Source organism: Nanorana parkeri, unplaced genomic scaffold, assembly GCF_000935625.1.
Source record: "Nanorana parkeri isolate BGI_ZX_2015 unplaced genomic scaffold, ASM93562v1 scaffold92, whole genome shotgun sequence".
Lineage (NCBI taxonomy): Eukaryota > Metazoa > Chordata > Amphibia > Anura > Dicroglossidae > Nanorana > Nanorana parkeri.
The window spans coordinates 2,132,299-2,149,783 of record NW_017306360.1 but is presented as its reverse complement, the minus strand read 5'-3'; the positions used below and the strand labels follow the sequence as shown (position 1 = coordinate 2,149,783).

The 17,485-nt window shown below is 42.8% G+C and overlaps 1 protein-coding gene across 1 annotated transcript in view; it reads left to right on the top strand.

Moving 5' to 3' along the window:
• Window positions 1-17,485, top strand: part of USP37 (ubiquitin specific peptidase 37) — a 37,190-nt gene that overhangs the window by 7,047 nt on the left and 12,658 nt on the right. The window contains exons 5-16 of the mRNA XM_018552582.1: window positions 609-766; window positions 2,579-2,653; window positions 4,346-4,440; window positions 5,504-5,582; window positions 7,261-7,419; window positions 8,549-8,680; window positions 9,014-9,137; window positions 10,251-10,456; window positions 11,753-11,870; window positions 13,214-13,293; window positions 14,513-14,677; window positions 16,232-16,297. Of these exons, the coding sequence (XP_018408084.1) occupies window positions 609-766; window positions 2,579-2,653; window positions 4,346-4,440; window positions 5,504-5,582; window positions 7,261-7,419; window positions 8,549-8,680; window positions 9,014-9,137; window positions 10,251-10,456; window positions 11,753-11,870; window positions 13,214-13,293; window positions 14,513-14,677; window positions 16,232-16,297 (1,457 nt within the window). The remainder of the gene's footprint in view (window positions 1-608; window positions 767-2,578; window positions 2,654-4,345; window positions 4,441-5,503; window positions 5,583-7,260; window positions 7,420-8,548; window positions 8,681-9,013; window positions 9,138-10,250; window positions 10,457-11,752; window positions 11,871-13,213; window positions 13,294-14,512; window positions 14,678-16,231; window positions 16,298-17,485) is intronic.

The window sequence follows — 17,485 nt, the reverse complement described above, 5'->3', positions numbered from 1 at the left end:
CAGTAGCTATATTGCCATTTGTGTGTAGGCAGTTTTTAGACATGGTGTCCTTACTCTTAAAGTGGACCTTTACCCATATCTTTAAAATGACAACAAAGGCACCTTTTAGAAATGTTTGTTTTGTTCTTTGCATACCTTGTTTCTCTTTTTCTTCCCCGGTCTTCTGACAATGGCCATGTTTACTAAGGGCAGATTACTAGATCTCCTTTTTACTTCCTGATTTCTGACGCATGTGGCTGGGACATGTGACCATGCACATCATCTCAGGGGAGGAAAATGTATTTCCCTGAGATTTGATTTCAGATGAGATTTCCCAGCAATGCTCTCCTGATGACAGGGCAATCCCAGTGTGCATTGCTTTGGCAAACTGAAGTCATTTTGCCTTTTCAAAGAAGGAAGTGAATGGTCTGCAAGTGTAACAATTTCACAAGCACAGCATTTTACACCTGATATGTCTGTTATTATTAATCGTCTTGCATAGAGAGATGCATTGGTAGAATTGAATTTTTGAGTGTAGAGGTCCATTTTAAACATTGAGTGTACTGTAGTTACAGTAAGCAGGTTCTGAACATTTTAGAAAAATACTTTTTTTTTTTTGTCCCTATAAGACTCCTACTAAAAGAGTGAGCTTTGACACCAAGGATGAAACGCCAGTAAAAAAGCAACTAACTAATAACGGACGAACGCTGAATGGTATGACGCCCAATCGGAGTGGAAATTCACCTGTAACTTCAACTCCACACAGGACCAGCTTAACCGAGACCAGGTATGAGAATGTCTGTAACCAAGATCACCGTCCATTACTGAAAATAGGAACAGGGCTTTAAAAGAGAATCTGTACTTTTATTTTTATTATAGTCAAGTTTATTGATAATTGCAATGTGTGTTGGTTCCACAGATAGATATATTATACACACTGAGCGGCCAGATTATTATGACCACCTGACGTTTGTAGGCAAATTAGCTATAATTTTGCGCTGAAGTTGCTAGAGGGCCAGACCATTATAAATAGGGAAGCAGGTTGTTTACCACGACAGTAGAAGTGATTTGTTTCTGAAGATACGGGGAAACAACGCGATGTAACAGCCTTTGAACGTGGAATGATTGTTGGCGTTCGGAGCCATGGAGCGAGTATCAGCAAAACAGCAGAATTTGTTAAAATGTTCCAGAGCAGCTGTTTTTAAAGTGTTTAAAGACCGGACTGTCAGCCGAAAATCTGGGTCTGATTGTGCGAATTGTGGCCGTCAGCGACTAGTCAATGTTAGGGCAGAACGGAGAGTGGCAAGACTGGTACAAGACAACAGAAGGGCAACAGTGCATCAAATTACTGCAGATTTTAATCAGGGATCCTCTCAAATGATCTCTGAACGCACTGTTCGCCGTATACTGCATCGTATGGGATATGGAAGCCGGAGGCCTGTTCGACCACCTTTGCTGTCTGCAGTTAACAAGATAAAACGTCTCCAATTCGCACAGGAACACAAGGATTGGACAGTCGAGCATTGGAAAAAAGTCATGTGGTCCGATGAATCATGTTTCCAGTTGCATCATGCAGATGGCAGAGTGAGGAACAGCATGAAAGCATGCACCCCACATGCATGAGTACAACCCTTCAAGCTGGTGGGGGTAGGATTATGGTTTGGGGCATGTTTTCCTGGCATGATTTGGGCCCTTTAATTCGTGTAGAACAACGTGTGACTAGCACAACATACCAAAGTATCGTTGCTGATCAAGTTCATCCTATCATGTTGATGGCGTATCCCAATAGAGATGGCTTCTTCCAACAAGACAATGCGCCATGCCACTGTGCTCATATTGTGCAGGAGTGGTTTCAAGAACATGAGGGAGACTTTCTCTTGCTTAAGTGGCCCCCACAATCACCAGATCTCAATCCAATTGCAGCATTTGTGGGACGAAGTTGAAAGAGCCATCAGGCAGTTGGTTCCACAACCATCAAATCTCACAGAACTGGACAGTGCTATTCACCAGGCATGGTGTCAGAGTCCTCGCGTCACCTTTCAACATCTCATGGAGTCAATGCCAAGAAGAATCGCCGCAGTATTGAAGGCAAAAGGTGGCCCAACGAAGTACTGATGGGGTGGTCATAATAATCTGGCCACTCAGTGTATACATGAGAGAGAGATCACATTGAAGTAACCCTGTACAAAATTTGTTGGCTCTTGCAAATTCACAAAAAATAAATGGCATTCATTTAAACGTTATACTTTCCCTTTTTAAAGCTTATGAATTGCCTCAAAGACTCCGAATTTTCTCTGCAATATTTTAAATGAAAGCCGTGACTTGGCCGGTCTCCTGTAGAATTGTATTCATTGTTTGTTTTTTTTGTTTCTTTAACAGTTATTTAAATCATGACATCTGCAGAATATTTTTACACATCTCTATCCTGTTTATGGTTTATAATTGCAGAGGATGGTTAAATTGTACTTGTTTCTCTATCAACAATACATGCATTATGGTGATTTGTTGCCCCTACACTTAAGGTGGGGGGGGTGTCTGCTGCATATAGGTGACTCGGGATCAACCCAAGTCAATTTGTACCTGTGTGTTTCACTCGTAGGAGTGAAAAAAGGAAGAGAATACAGTCTCCGGGCTCTGACATAGAAGATTATCCTAAAGAGAATGATTCATCGACGTATGTAGAGCCTTCACGATAACCAGTTGGGTTTAGGGTTGCTTGGCATTGTGACTTTTGATTTGCTTGGCTTCTGGGTTGTTTTTTTTTTTTTCTTCCCCCTCCTAATCTACTTTGCTAAAAAAAAAATATTTCAACTCCATTTGTCAAGCTCAACCTCACAGCTAAGGTTCATGAATAATGTGGGTACATTTTATCATCTTCAGATTGCCGTCTGTGATTCGGTGGTTTCATGCATTGTCTCTGGTCTATTTTGACGTTTGGGGTAATTTTTTTTTTTGTGAACTTGGTTTAAAGGAAGGCCAAACAGAGGGGCCATCACTCAAAACTCAAATTGCTTAATTTTTGTTCTTGCTGGTTAGAAAATGATACATTTTTGATTTAGAATACTACAGTATAGCTTTATTGTGACCTAACCAAAAGCCCAGATGTTTTAAATGCAAACATTTTAAGTGTCATGGGCAATACTTTCCTCTCTACTTTTTCATAGTTTTTAGAATTAAGCTTCTTTTTTTTTTTTTCTTTATGTATATAAAGATTTCCGTAACTTGGCATCACCAGTAAAGTTGGTCATAAATCCTTTGATTTCTCAGTCAGCCATGGGGGCGAGCGTTATTCCTGTTCAACGTTTTGTTGACTTTCAGTCCATGCTAGGTTTGCCTGAAGCTTTAACTTTTGCTGTGACTTGATAACTGGACTGGACATTTTATCTTATTGTTTCCATATTTTATTTATTTTTTGATCATTTGTTACTTTAGACCACTTAGTAAATGGGTAAACCTTGGTATTGGGTTCACAGGATGCAGAAAAGTTTGGTCTGGCTTGAGCGTGTTGCACGTTTTTCCTTATTGCTAGAGACACATTGTACTTCATGGGTGCATGAAAGGGAGACTGTTGCCCATGGCAACCAATAATATACCCAGGTTTATTCGCTCAGTTTGGATTAAACGTTCCCATTAACAAACATATGTATTTTGGAAAAGATCAAATGAAGCATAGTTCGATCTCTGAGCCTGTTTGTCTTTTGGTCAGATATCTACCTGCATGTCAGTCCAGTCCTCTGATGCTGATCAACTGAGTGTCTAAATAGTATTATAGAGATATTTTAGGTAATGTGGTGTTTGGAACTGAACGTGTGGTAAGTCATGGATTACAGTCTCAGAAAGAGTCTGCCATCAGTCAATGCTCCTGAAAGGATGGAGGTTTGCAGGCACACATAACCGATTTTAGTAGACTTGGTGCTTTTTCTTGTATGTTTTTCACATTCGAATAAAAGGTGTTGTAAATGCTTTTGCATTTTTTACTTTGCGTGCTGACCTGTTGTCATTTTCAAACACATAAAGGAAAAGTTGGTTGCTATGGGTAGTAGTCAGCGCAGCTGTCTTTTGGTTGTCCCCATTTCATGTGCTTGACCACCGGTAATGGGTTACATTGCTAAACATTATTACATATCACTGTCTCCATTCATGTTTCTATAAGTCTGCATTTTCAGGCTTGTGTGACTTAACTGCACGGGGTTTTATATGGCACGCTGTCCACACCGAAAAAAGATTGTTTGCATGGTTATTCTCTGGGCTCATATGATTTTGGCAAGCTTGCTTTGTTTGCGATGAATGCGGTTTTAATGGCATGACAAGTGTATGATCTTACTTTATCTTAACTTTATGCTTCCCAATCTGTGAATCTTCGCAGCACCAATAAGGCCTTAACAGATCCCGGACGCAAGTTCCTAAATAGCAGCCGTGAGAAACAGCTGAACCTGAAGCAGACGGAAGAAAATCGGCCAGGTACAGTATTGCAGCTTTACATGCCTTTTGTTTTACTTACACATTGGAGCGGGGGAATCTTAGAGCTGTATTGTAATATTGTGTGCTTCTTAAAACGGTGTACACGTGGGATGTTTGAATCATTGCTTATGTCACTAGTCTGATAAACTTATCTTGTTCAGTAAGCTTTAACCACTTGCTGCCCGGAGCAATTTCTTACCTTAGCACACACATGATAAAATCTGAATTTTGGGCTAGAAAACAGCATCAAACCCCCAAACAATTATATATTTTCTGAAAGCAGAGGCCCTGTAGAATAAAAAGATGCTAGTTGCAATTTTCTATGTTGCACAGTATTTGCGCAAATGTTTGTCAAACAAGTATTTTTCTGATAAAATACACTCAAATAAAATTTAGTGCACAGAAACATAATATAATGCCCAATTTTTTGGTAAAATATAAAAGACGGGGTCACGCCAGGTATATAGATAACAAACATGTACGGCACTGTAACGTACAAGCGATCCAGCGCCTGTACAGATGCCGGACCGCTTGTATTTAAACAGCAATCGCCTGCTGTTCAAAACAGTACCAAGAGCATGACAGCAGTAGCCATGTTCTTGCTATAACCATTTCCTGCGGATAACGTACAGTTCCGTGAACCCGCGGGAAGTGGTTAATAAGGCATTGAAAAAGACCATAACAGAAGTACTACCTGTAGCTTTAACAAGCTCCAGCAGACCTCTAATAAGCTCTGGAAGACATCACAGTAAAATGTTATACATCAGGGTTACCGCATTCACATATAGCTTTATAAAGGAAAAAAATAAAACTTAAGTCTGAGTTTCCTTTTAATTTGTACCTAAGTGTCAGCCAGTTTTGCCTCCTCTTGAGGTAACAGAACTTTTCTGGAATTGATCCATTAAAACCTGCGCTCTAAAGTCCTATTGTCTAAACACTCCATTTAAGACATCTGGAAGTGCCTTTCATTAACTGCGATGTTTGATAGTTGTCCTCCTTAGTATATAGACGATTGTCAGAATAAGAACTGAGATTCTAATGTAGACTAAATGATCTCTTTCAGGATTAATGCCATTGCAGTCTTCATCATTTTACAGCAGCAGGTTGTCTTCAAAGGATTATTCCACAGGCAATTCAGACAGGTATGGTTCCATCACTTTAGCGATAAGACTGTTTTTCAAAACCTTGACCTTTTACCCCTAAAGCTGCCTATCCAACTGTGTATGAGAGTTGTAAAAAGGATACGATTTAAAGGAGAACTATGAGATGAGTGATTCCCACTCACCTCATAGTTCTAAGCCGACCTGTGACAATGAGACTGTCACAGGTCGGCTCAGTAGATCGGGAGGTGAGAGAACACATACCGGGTTCCCTCACCTCTCGATCCTGTCACGGCTCTCTGCCGTGACAGGGGGAGGGGCTGGATTCCCCTCTCCCCGCTCCGATCTGCCAGCGCTGACTGGCGGAACGAACGGGGGAGGGGGCGGGTACAGCTGGCTCTGCCTCTAGATAGGCAGAGCCAGCTGTCACTCACGCAGCTGGGCAGATCCCGTCATCTAAGTCGGGATCCGCTCCAGGTGCGGCGTCTCAGTATACCGCGAGCTGTAGCTCGCGGTATACTGAGCTTAGGGTAACGGGAGGACGCTAGTTTGTGTCCTCCCGTTACCCCAAGGAGAACTATGGGGAAAAACACTGACCCCATAGTTCTCCTTTTAAGGGTAGATGTCGGTGAAGTCATTCTGTCAATTTGTGTAGAAGGGTCACCAGCACACTGGATGCCATGTTTATCTGATGTCGTATAAAGCCGATTTGATAAAGTGGGCCTCTGGTGTGCTAGTGGCTTACTCTTCTACACCTTGAATTACGTGGCGCCATCCGCAGGACATTTTGGAATCCAATGAAATATTCAAAGTGGGATTCCGGTCTGGTGTGCGATTTTTAGATCGTAACATATTTCTGTAAATTTGCACACGGACATCATCTTGGTGCTGGAAACTATTCTCCCTTTCATGTCAACCAATGGGGGGCCAGGGGGAAGCCTTGAATTTCTGATGAGCTGCGTATGACACCATTTGTTTAAAGAATATGCAGGAGTTAGGGAATGTGTCATTATAGAAACTGCTATGGTGGAGACACTTTAATGGAGCAGCAGGGGAATTAGTGGATACTGGCAGAGCATAAAGGGATTTTGGTAGGTAGAAATCTGATTGTGCCACCTATATTGCAAGTTAACTTTTATTTAATGGACAATACAAGTGACATAATGTAGATAAAGGGCAGATGTTACTTTTTATGAGATCCTCTGTCAATATTGATAGCCTAGCATGGGTGGTGTGACTATAAAGCTAGAAGGGAGGACTCCTGGATGACTGTCATTGCCTATTACTGGACAAGGGGCAGACAATGGTGTTAGAGCCTCTGTTAATAGGCTTTACATGGGTGGTGTTCCTATAAGGCTAGAGGGAAGGACTTGTGGTTGGCTGTCCCATTACTTAATCCTGGGGAATATTTCTTCTTATGAACAGAGTAGTAGATGTGGAGGATGCGGGCTCAGGATAGAGAGCATTGCATTAATAAAGCCTCATTCAGTAGAGCATCTGGAGAAAAAAAAAAGGCTTACTTTGCTATTTACAAGCAGGAGCTTTGGAATCTCACTTTCTGTCCATGAAATAAAACAAGTGCAGATGGGGAGACTGTTTGAACAACAAACAGCTGTGTTTAGCGACGTAAATTATATTGATATAGTGCGTGGGCAGAAGGATGTTTTCCAGGGTTTTTTCTTCTAAGTTTTAGCAGCAGTCTCTCCCACTCCTCTTTCAGGACATCTGGATGTGGCCAGCCTTCCGCTAAGAGAAGCTTAGTCCTCCCTTCTCAGCCCAGCCCTCTGTCTGTGAAGAAACTGCGACCCAATCAGGACTACACAGGATGGAACAAACCACGGGTTCTCTCCAACCACCCCCAGCCTCAACAACTACAAGGGTATGTAGAGTTCTGTCTGTCATCAGTATATCGGGTTGCATCGTACATCAGCAGGTCTATCGATGGCTATACCTGCACTGAATCTGACACTGAATTGCAAGTTTATAGAGACTTTGAGGAAAAACAGTGACAATGTCTCCTGAAAGACCACTACCCCCAGAAACGTATACTTGCCGATTCAAGCTCCCTCACCTCTCAATTGCAAGAGTTCCCTGTGTGTAAGATCCAGTGTCTGAGTTTGTTGCACCACATTCAGCTGGATGTTATCCACACAGACATGGTCAAATGCTCCCCTATACCTACAAGCCTTGCCCTGATAGAGCATGTAAACAGCCAAGGAAGGCAGATCGGTGAGCATACGTTGCTGGAGGAACCTTGACATTTCACCCCTGAAGCTGCCTATCCAACTGTGTATGAGGGTTGTAAAAAGGATACGATTAAGGGTAGATGTCGGTGAAGTAATTCTGTCAATTTGTGTAGAAGGGTCACCAGCACACTGGATGCCATGTTTATCTGATGTCGTATAAAGCCGATTTGATAAAGTAGGCCTCTGGTGTGCTAGTGGCTTACTATTCTACACCTTGATTTACGCGGCGCCATACGCAGGACATTTTCGGCATCCAACGAAATATTCAAAGTGGGATTCCGGTCTGGTGTGCAATTTTTAGATCTTAACATATTTCTGTAAATTTGCACATGGACATCCTCTTGGTGCTGGAAACTGTTCGCCCTTTCATGTCAACCAATGGGGGGCCGGTGAGCTATCGGGATACTGTTTTTTTTTAAATGGGCAAATTGACATTGTAAAAAATGCATAGAAACGTTGGCTATAGTTCCTGGAGCTTCTAATGATTGAAATATCCTGAAGCATGGATACAACAGGGCAAATAACATTGACTTCATGAACCATTAAGTTTATTAACCAGTCCATCAAATTTCAGTTTAGTGGCGTGAAAACAGTATAACCTGTATAATTTACTATGGGATAGTGATCTTTTCAGTATAACCATTGTATTTTGCACTGTTAGTGATAAAGTCTTTATCATTGATACCACGTGGGGTAGTTGTGCTGTAGCTTGTCAGTACATGGTTTACCAAGGTAATCACTTATATTAATTGCTCTCCACAGTTTTTCCAACCTGGGGAACACCTGTTACATGAATGCCATCCTGCAGTCCCTGTTTTCTCTGCAGCCATTTGCCAATGATCTGCTCAAGCAAGGTATTCCATACAAGAGGATCCCAATGAATGCTTTAATCAGGTATGGTTCTGCTTCTGCAGGATAATTCTTGTTGAAGGCACCACATATAGTTTACACTGTGGTACTCTGTTAGCTGCTCCATCTGCACTGCAAGGGTTAACTACTCATTAAGTTTAGGGGTAGAGGAATAATTCAGGACTGCTGTTCCTGTTCTGTATGTAAGGATGTCGGAGTTCAACTTCCTGCCTGAGAGAAGAGGCTTCAGGGGACTGGTCACCCAACGTTGTGGAAGTTTATGTATAACAGTTTATGGGGTGGGCAGTAGGCTACTGTAAGGGCATTTTGTTTTTAATCCCAGTGTTTAGCTTTAAAGTTTGCTGTATCATGTTGCAGACGCTTCGCCTTTCTGCTGGCCAAAAAGGACGTCTGCAGTGCGGAAATGAAGAAAGATCTGTTGAAGAAAGTCAAGAGTGCCATCTCTGCCACAGCCGAGAGATTTTCAGGCTACATGCAGAATGTAAGTAACCAGCTTTATACAGTATATGTGACTTGTAATGTGAAGTTATTTTGCAATTCAGCAAGCATTTTCTATCAAAGACCTAAGGCAAGTTATTAGTTTGCCCCTTTTTTCATAATTCGCTGCTGCTTCAGGTAAATTTATGCGGTTGCAGAGGAATGCCAATCAAAACCTTTACAGTGGGGAAGGGTTAGAACATTTGTTGGATTCATACTGCCCTGTGGTGACCCTACAAATGTCATAAGGCATTGCAAGACTCCCAGCCATATGCATGATTCCAAGAAGCAAAGGCCTGATGGGATTGTATTTTCACCACAGCTGGAGTGCTGAGGTTGCCTACCCCTGCCCAGAGACTGAAAAATGGAAATCGCAGCAAAGTAATAAGAAAACGTTACTATGGTTAGGTGACATTATGTGCACACTGACTTGTCAGTTTTTTTTCACTTTGCATGCCAGTGCTTAATATATGTCATCATTCATTGGTTTATTGGTGATGTATAGACCAGGAGTAGGTAAGGACGTTCACAAACTTGACTACTGTCACATAGGCAGTGCCTTAGTAGTGAGAGAATAGCCTATTATTGCAGCTTACGGAATATTATATTTGCTCTACAGCTTAGTAATTCCCTCTTGGCTGGTTAATTTGCTGCTAGAAAAATGTTTAGGCCTCACTCATTTTCAATCATGTTGTGCAACAAAGGCTGAGGGAAAAGGAGGTGTAGCTCGGAAGGGTCGCTTAAAACTTAACTCCAGGCAGACCTAAATGAATGCAGCTCTATATTCAATAATACATGCCATATTTTCAAATGCAAACAGTGTAATCCATTTAATTTGAATAATAGCTTCTTGCAGTCCCCTGTAGCACAAAGCTTAGAACGGGAAGGAGAAGCAACACAAGGAGCCAGTCAGCGGTGTTCCAATGCTTATGTTGGTACAAAGTGACAGGGAAAGCAGAGTGATGGAGTTCAGCTCATCAGTCTGCTGCTTCTCCTTTCACTGTGCCAGCCAGGTCCTTTGGCAGGTGAAACAGATACCATATACAGTATGTGTGCTTCTGTGCATTTATCTCTTTGTCTGGAGGTCAGCTTCACATCATGAGTTGTATCATTGTAGGATGCCCATGAATTTTTGAGCCAGTGCCTTGATCAGCTGAAAGAAGACATGGGGAAGCTGAACAAAACCTGGAAGTCAGAACTGTCCTCGGGAGATGACGCCTCTGCAGTCAAAGCCACTGAAGACGTCGCTGCAACCCGTGTCTACACCTGTCCAGTCATTAACAATTTTGAATTTGAGGCTCAGCACTCCATCAGCTGTAAAATGTACGCACAAATTATTCCAAACCAGTACACTCAAAACCATTCCAAACCAGTACAAATTATTCCAAACCAGTACACATTTTTTTGTTGTTGCACTCATACTAGCATTTAGGAGTTTGCATGTACATAATGCATGCTGGTATACATTATCACGTGCGCTACATTGTGGTCCGAGCCTTTATAGGCATACACTGCAGATTCCCCATCCCCCCCCCCCATGTACATATTCAATACTAAAAACAGAAGCATGACTTTTAAAACCCATTCAGAACAATATGTGGTACAAGCTGATTACCCTACTCTCAAAAATATAATGTGACGAATTCCCTTTCAAAGCTACCTATATACTTTAGAGATGGACTTTTCTGACTGGCTTAAGCCTCAGCCTCTTCTACTGTTAATCCGATATTGGAGCCTCATTTGATATTTAATTGAATGTTGGAGGGTATGGCTTCGCCTACAGTATGTATACTTGGCATGGCATCAGAAATGAAAGCCTAACCAACAATTTGTAACTTTCAAAGTACTTCAAACACCTTCTGATGCCTGCTCTTCGATCATTCCAGAGCATAATCTTTTATGGCACGATCCACAGTCACTATCTATTTCAGCAGCGACTAACAGCTGTTGCCTAATGTGAAAAGAAATCTTCTTAAGCATTGTCCAATAGGGCTATCAATATGAAAAGAGAACTATGCGGTAAGTGTTTTTCCCCATAGTTCTCAAGGGTCACAGGAGGACATATACTAGCGTCCTCCAGTGACCCAAAGCTCAGTATATCGCGAGCTACAGCTCACGGTATTCTGAGACCACCGCAGCCGGGACGGATCCTGACATTACTGTCGAGATCCACCCAGCTGCGTGAGTGACAGCTTGCACTGGCTTTCTGGAGGCAGAGCCAGCTGTACCCGCCCCTGTCCGTTCCTCCAGTCAGCGCTGGAGGATTGGGGAGGGGGGGAGCCGTGACTGACAGTCATCGCTCTCTGCAGGGAGATGATCGAGAAGTGAGCGAGCGACGGTATGTGTTCGCTCACTTCCTAATCTATTGAGCCGACGTGTGACCGTTTAATTGTCACACGTCGGCTCGAACTATGAGGTTGTGATTTTCACTCACCTCATAGTTCTCCTTTTTAAGTGCCGTAACTCATAGCACCTAATCAGAATCCACCTTCTTCTGGCTTGAACAGAGTGAATTTGTTATTTCACACACCAAAAAAACCTTAAAATAGATGTTTTATTGGGTCCCTGGTGATAATACTTATCTTTCGGGTTTAAGTTAATTATGTTTTTGAATTGCAGGTGCGGTGAAATTGTAATAAAACGGGAACAGTTCAATGATCTCTCCATTGACCTACCACGACGGAAAAAGTTATTAGCCTCAAGGTCCATACAGGATTCCCTAGATCTCTTTTTTAGGGTATGTTTTCAGAAGTATATTTACATTCATATTTGATTTAAAGCCCAAAGGAACTTTCTGTTTTTTATCGGCTAAATCCATCTTGGTGCTGGAAGTAGAAGCTGTACTGATTGGAAAGCTTTAGCTCTTACTCAGCAGGAGGTGTGCTGAACCTATGCAAAAAGACCACTGCTTCCATACCGAGAGCAAGGGTCCTTCTCTGCAGCATGCTAGTCGGGGTCAAACTTTTCTACTCAAACTGTGACTCGCTGCTTTTTAAAGAGCAGAATCTATAAGGGCTTGTTCACACCAAGCGCGTTTCAGGAGCAGAGCAGATCTGTTACAGACTGGATCAAAACTGCGCCCAATGTATTTCAATAGTATTTTGGGCTCTAGTTCACACCGCAGTGTTCAGTTCCAAGCATGTAAAAAAAACTACAGCCAGCCCTATTTTACCTGCTCTGGAACGCATGCAAACACATCAAAAACGCATGCAAATGCCCTGGAACACACAAAGCCCATTTTAAACCAAAAAAAAAAATACACATTTTGTTGTTTTTTTAACCAAAAATGGCCCGGAACGCATCAAAAACTCGCCAAAAAAGGCGGTATAACACACTGCACTGCGTGTGCGGAGACTCATGCAGATCTGGTCTGCATTTGGTGTGAACAAGGACTCGGACTTTGCACACCTTTTTTTGTTTTGATGTATCAGAAAAGTATTTAGGTAATTTAAATGCAAGGTGTTCTGTGAATACACAAGAGAAGAGGAGGAGCAGGTAAACAAGATGTACTCTTGTCCATTCACATAACGCCTTCCATTCTGTGAACAGAATACACGGGGGGATTTATCAAAACTAGAGCAGATTTGCACTGCAACCAATCAGCATCTCTGTCTCATTTTTAAATCTTACCTGGGCAAACTGGAGAGATGCTGATTTGGTTGCGATGAGCAACTGCTCAAGATTCTGTCTGCTCCAGTTTTGATAAATTCCCCCCACAATATTTTGTGTAATGGACAAAGAGAGGAAAGGGAGGGGGGAACCACAGAGTCCATTCACTACAAGTTCTGGAAAGCCCAGTCATAGTTCCTGAAGAAAAGGGAGGTGTCTAGTATTCAGCATCAATGAAGCTATGATTTTGTACAGCGATCTGGACCTAGCATAGTCATCATTAGAGGTATTTTATTTGGCTTGTGGCGTTCCCAAAAATATATTGTTTTCCTGGAGTTCTTCTGTAAAGTGGTAAAAGCATTTGGCTATATGTCACAGAAGCTGCTCTATTGATAATTTCCCAATACCACCTCAAATATGTTCACCATTTTGTATGTATTTTCTAAAATTTTACAATATTGTACCTCACAGATGGAAGATCTCGAATATTCTTGTGAAAAGTGTAATGGAAAGTCTGCAACTGTAATACACAAGTTCAGCAGGTTGCCCAAGTAAGTCATTTATCACTTTATACGTTTTTTCCAGATTGATCAGCAGATGTTTTTACTTCTAATAACAAATTGGCAAATTTTTGTTCAGCCCTTTCTGTTATCTGTGCACCTTGCTAGACGGCACAGCAAGATACTGCGTTCCCTAAGACCTATCTACAAAACTATACTGTAATGCGGTCTGGACTACGACACATCCTGCTTGAGCTTGAACAATAAAAGAGCAGCAGGAAACTGATGAGATTGACACTTTGCTGTCTCCTTCACTCAGGAAGCTCTCAGTATTCCAGAACGATGATGCAGTGCCACAAAGTCTGATTGGTTTACAGTGCTGCCTCTTCCAGTTTTAGTACTACCCTGTTTCCCCGAAAATAAGACCTAGTACTATTTTTGGGAATTGCTAAAATATAAGACCTACTCCGAAAATAAGACCTAGTTGTGACCATTCCCAGGGTCGGTGGTGGCATAAGGGGGAACTTGAATAGCCACGGGAGAGGCAGGAAAGAATAAGCGGTGCCAACGAAGCCAGTGGTAGAGGAAGCAAAGCGGCAGCTGAGGGAGCAGAGCCGCATAAGCCGATGTCTCCTCTATAGCGCCGGCTCCTGTCACAGGCGGAGTGATACCAAATGCACCCCGCCTGTGGGGAATTGATAGTGAAAGTGCGCTTCGCTCATTCTGGCCAGCGATCCCAGCAGCCTGCCCACTGCTTGCATCAGGGCTGAGTGCTCTTTTAGGGTTAGCTCACACCATAAGCAGTACGTTCCGGTCCGATTCTGGCCGGAACGCACTGCATCGCCAGGCTGGAGGGGGTGTGGCGGGCCATTGAAGTGAATGGCACCGTAGCCACGCCCTCCGGCTGCAATGCGATCGCCCGCACGCTATCGCAAGGCACATTGCACCGGACCGCACTGCAGGCATAATCAAAATGCTGCAAGCACTATTTTGATCGCACCGGACCGCACTGCAGGCACAATGTGCCTTACGATCGCATTGCGGGCGTGGCTACGGTGCCATTCACTTCAATGGCCTGCTACAGCCTGGCAAAAAGGTGAGCCGGCTGCAATGCAGTGCGTTCCGGCCAGAATCGGACCGGAACGCACTGCTTATGGTGTGAACTAACCCTACACCAATGCTCCTCCGGAGCCAAACTATCAGTTGTAGGTTTGAACTAGTCTTTGACAGTATTGCATTGTTACCTGATGTCATGCTTACATTTTTGCAGGGTTTTGATTCTTCACCTGAAGCGTTACAGTTTCAATGTGACCCTATCACTTAATAACAAGGTTGGCCAGCAAGTGATCATCCCGCGATATCTTACCCTATTATCACATTGTACAGAGTGCACACGGCCACCGCTGTCCCTGAGCTGTAACATACAGACTGTAACGTAAGTATGCTCCAATGTATTTTATATACACACACCCTGTCTTAAGAATTAAAAGCCCAATTGCAATTTTTAAGGAAATGCTGTAAACACTTTTAATGTGCTGCAAAATGGTATGTGTATGAATTCCCTCCTTCCTTGTTCCCCGTAAGGGCCTGTTGCAGCGTGCTTCCATGGGCAAATGCAGCGTGCTTCCGTGGGCAAATGCAGCATGCTTCCGTGGGCAAATGCAGCGTGCTTCTGTGGGCAAATGCAGCGTGCTTCTGTGGGCAAATGCAGCGTGCTTCCGTGGGCAAATGCAGCGTGCTTCCGTGGGCAAATGCAGCGTGCTTCCGTGGGCAAATGTAGCGTGCTTCCGTGGGCAAATGCAGCGTGCTTTTGAAATCCACTTGAGACACTTCTGACAGCATTCATTGCCAGGCGCATTTGACCTGCTTTTGTATCCCCCATGGGCTTGTATGGCAAGTGAAGTGGTTCAGAAGTGAACAAAACACTGTCAACGCTGGTACTAAATCAGCCTGTTCCTGCTAGTGTGCCGCAGAAGATGACCACTGTACGCTCTGTGAGAACAGTGGTTTCTCTGCAGTGGTCTGACACACTCCCAATGAATCCCAAACAACATATTTAGAGAGGTGCTGGGGAATTATTTCACTCTTGTACAAGCAGTCAGAACTTCAAGCTCAATAGCTCTGGCAAGGCATCTTCCCTCAATTACTACCCAACAGTAGCTCAAACCATGGAATTACAGAAAGGAGCAACCAGAGTCCAAGATCATTTGAATTGTTGGTAATAAGTCATAAAAACAGCCAATGTGTTTCAGGAGCTACACCACTCCCCCCTTCATTAAGGTTACAAGAATAAATATAAAGCATAGCATAAGGATGAAAACGTATTTCATTAAAGGGTTAGTTCACCTTTATAGAAAAGTATCCTATGCAGTCCCTCATCACCATTCCATAACCTTCAACTAATCAGATGTTACAAGCATGCATTTATGCTCCTTATATACCTGTAGGCTGTTTGTACAAGGAGTAAAGTCTGCCCCCCAAAAAATACTAACCCTTTTGAAAGCTTCACCCAGTTGATGTTCTAGCACAGACCAGCTGTTAGGACAAGTGCCCCCTAGTGGTACAGGAGTCCACGCTGTCCTTCCTCTGAGCCCCCCCCCCACACGTGCACAGTGTGCTCATTCTCCTGTCACTGGAAAACCTCAGCGACTGCGGGGACTCAGGAGAAAGATTGCACTTGCTCCAGTACCACTAGGGGGCGTTCACCCTAATGGCTGGTCAGTCTGACTGCGGTGAGGGGGGCAGGTCAATCAGATGCACAAAGACCACGCACAGCAATCTTCTCTGGAGCATACAGACGGGGTCAAGGCTGCTTGTCCCCCCACCTGTATTCTGCACTTACTACTATGCAGCACATTAAACGTATTTACAACAAATTTCAATCACCATATTAAATAATGCATCTCTGTTCAAATCTTCTTCTTGCTCTGATTTTGATTTAATCTGTTTCATGCTGACTTACTATTATCATTTTGTTTAATCTACTCAGGAGTTCACGTCCATTGAAAGCCTCACAGATGGTAAATTCCTGCACAGCGAATAGCGTTGTTTTAAGGTAAGGGATTTAAATTTGTTTATCACTGTTACGGTCTGGATTTTGATTTTTGCCATCAAGGAAGCATTGTTTAGAAAGCACTGATGTATCTTTTAACTTGAATATTTTTTAATATCCTATTTTAAAATATACAAACGTATATCACATATATCCCCAATCAAAACAGATCAACAAAAACAAATAAAACTTACAAAAACAAAACAGAAAAAAAACACAATTTTTCACTATATTATAAAAACATACATCAATGTCTAGAAACCAGATTAAATACATTCAATTATGCTCTTTTCTTTTAACTTGGTCACTTACAGTAAACTTCTCAATTTTATATAGATACGTTAACGTTATATGCATTCCACTTTTCCCATATTTTACTGTTTATCTAAAATGCCCCGACACTTTGACATTATTTTTTCATGTGTAACCACTCTTTCAAGTTACTAATGTATCTTTTTAAAAGGTATGGGAAGTACATGGGGGTGCTTGTGACACCTACCAGGGGAACGTGATGAATGTGTTGTGATGCAGGGGTACATAAGAAAATGTAACAGAAAAACCTGATGATGGTTTGGGAAAATGTGTAAGAATATGTTTTGTTTTTTTTAAAATCAGAAGTCAACTTTATTTGACAAATGCTTAGTACAAACGGTACAGGGGGGCGGTCACCCCAGCATCATTACAACATCTCCTGAGGAAATCAGGGGTGTAGAGAAACACAAATACAAGCTTACAGTACAATGTGCACATTACAGTTACAGGGTAGTGGTTTGGCTCAATGGATACATTGGTCAATCTGCTATTACTGCCGTCCTAGTGTCATCTAGACGATGAGATGTATAGTAGGAGCACAGGTGGTGTAAAAAATGTAGTCAGGTTAAAATTACACTGTTGACACTGTGGGGCTTCGTGTATCGGTACAACAAATATCGAGAGATAAGGCACCAGAGGAGCATTTCCCTGCATGCAAAGGCACTTATGCAGGAGTATGTATGAGCTTAGCAAAAGGTAAGGGACACGGGGAGAAGGATGACTGGGTTGGATCAGAAGGAAAAGTATATGGGGGTACCCCAGCGGAGATACAAGGGAGGCCAGAGGGGGTAAGGGGGGGGGCGGGTGTGTGTGGGTCAAGCACCTAGGATCTGGGTCTGTTCCAGCGCTCAGGGGGGCGTCACGAGCATGGCCCGAAGG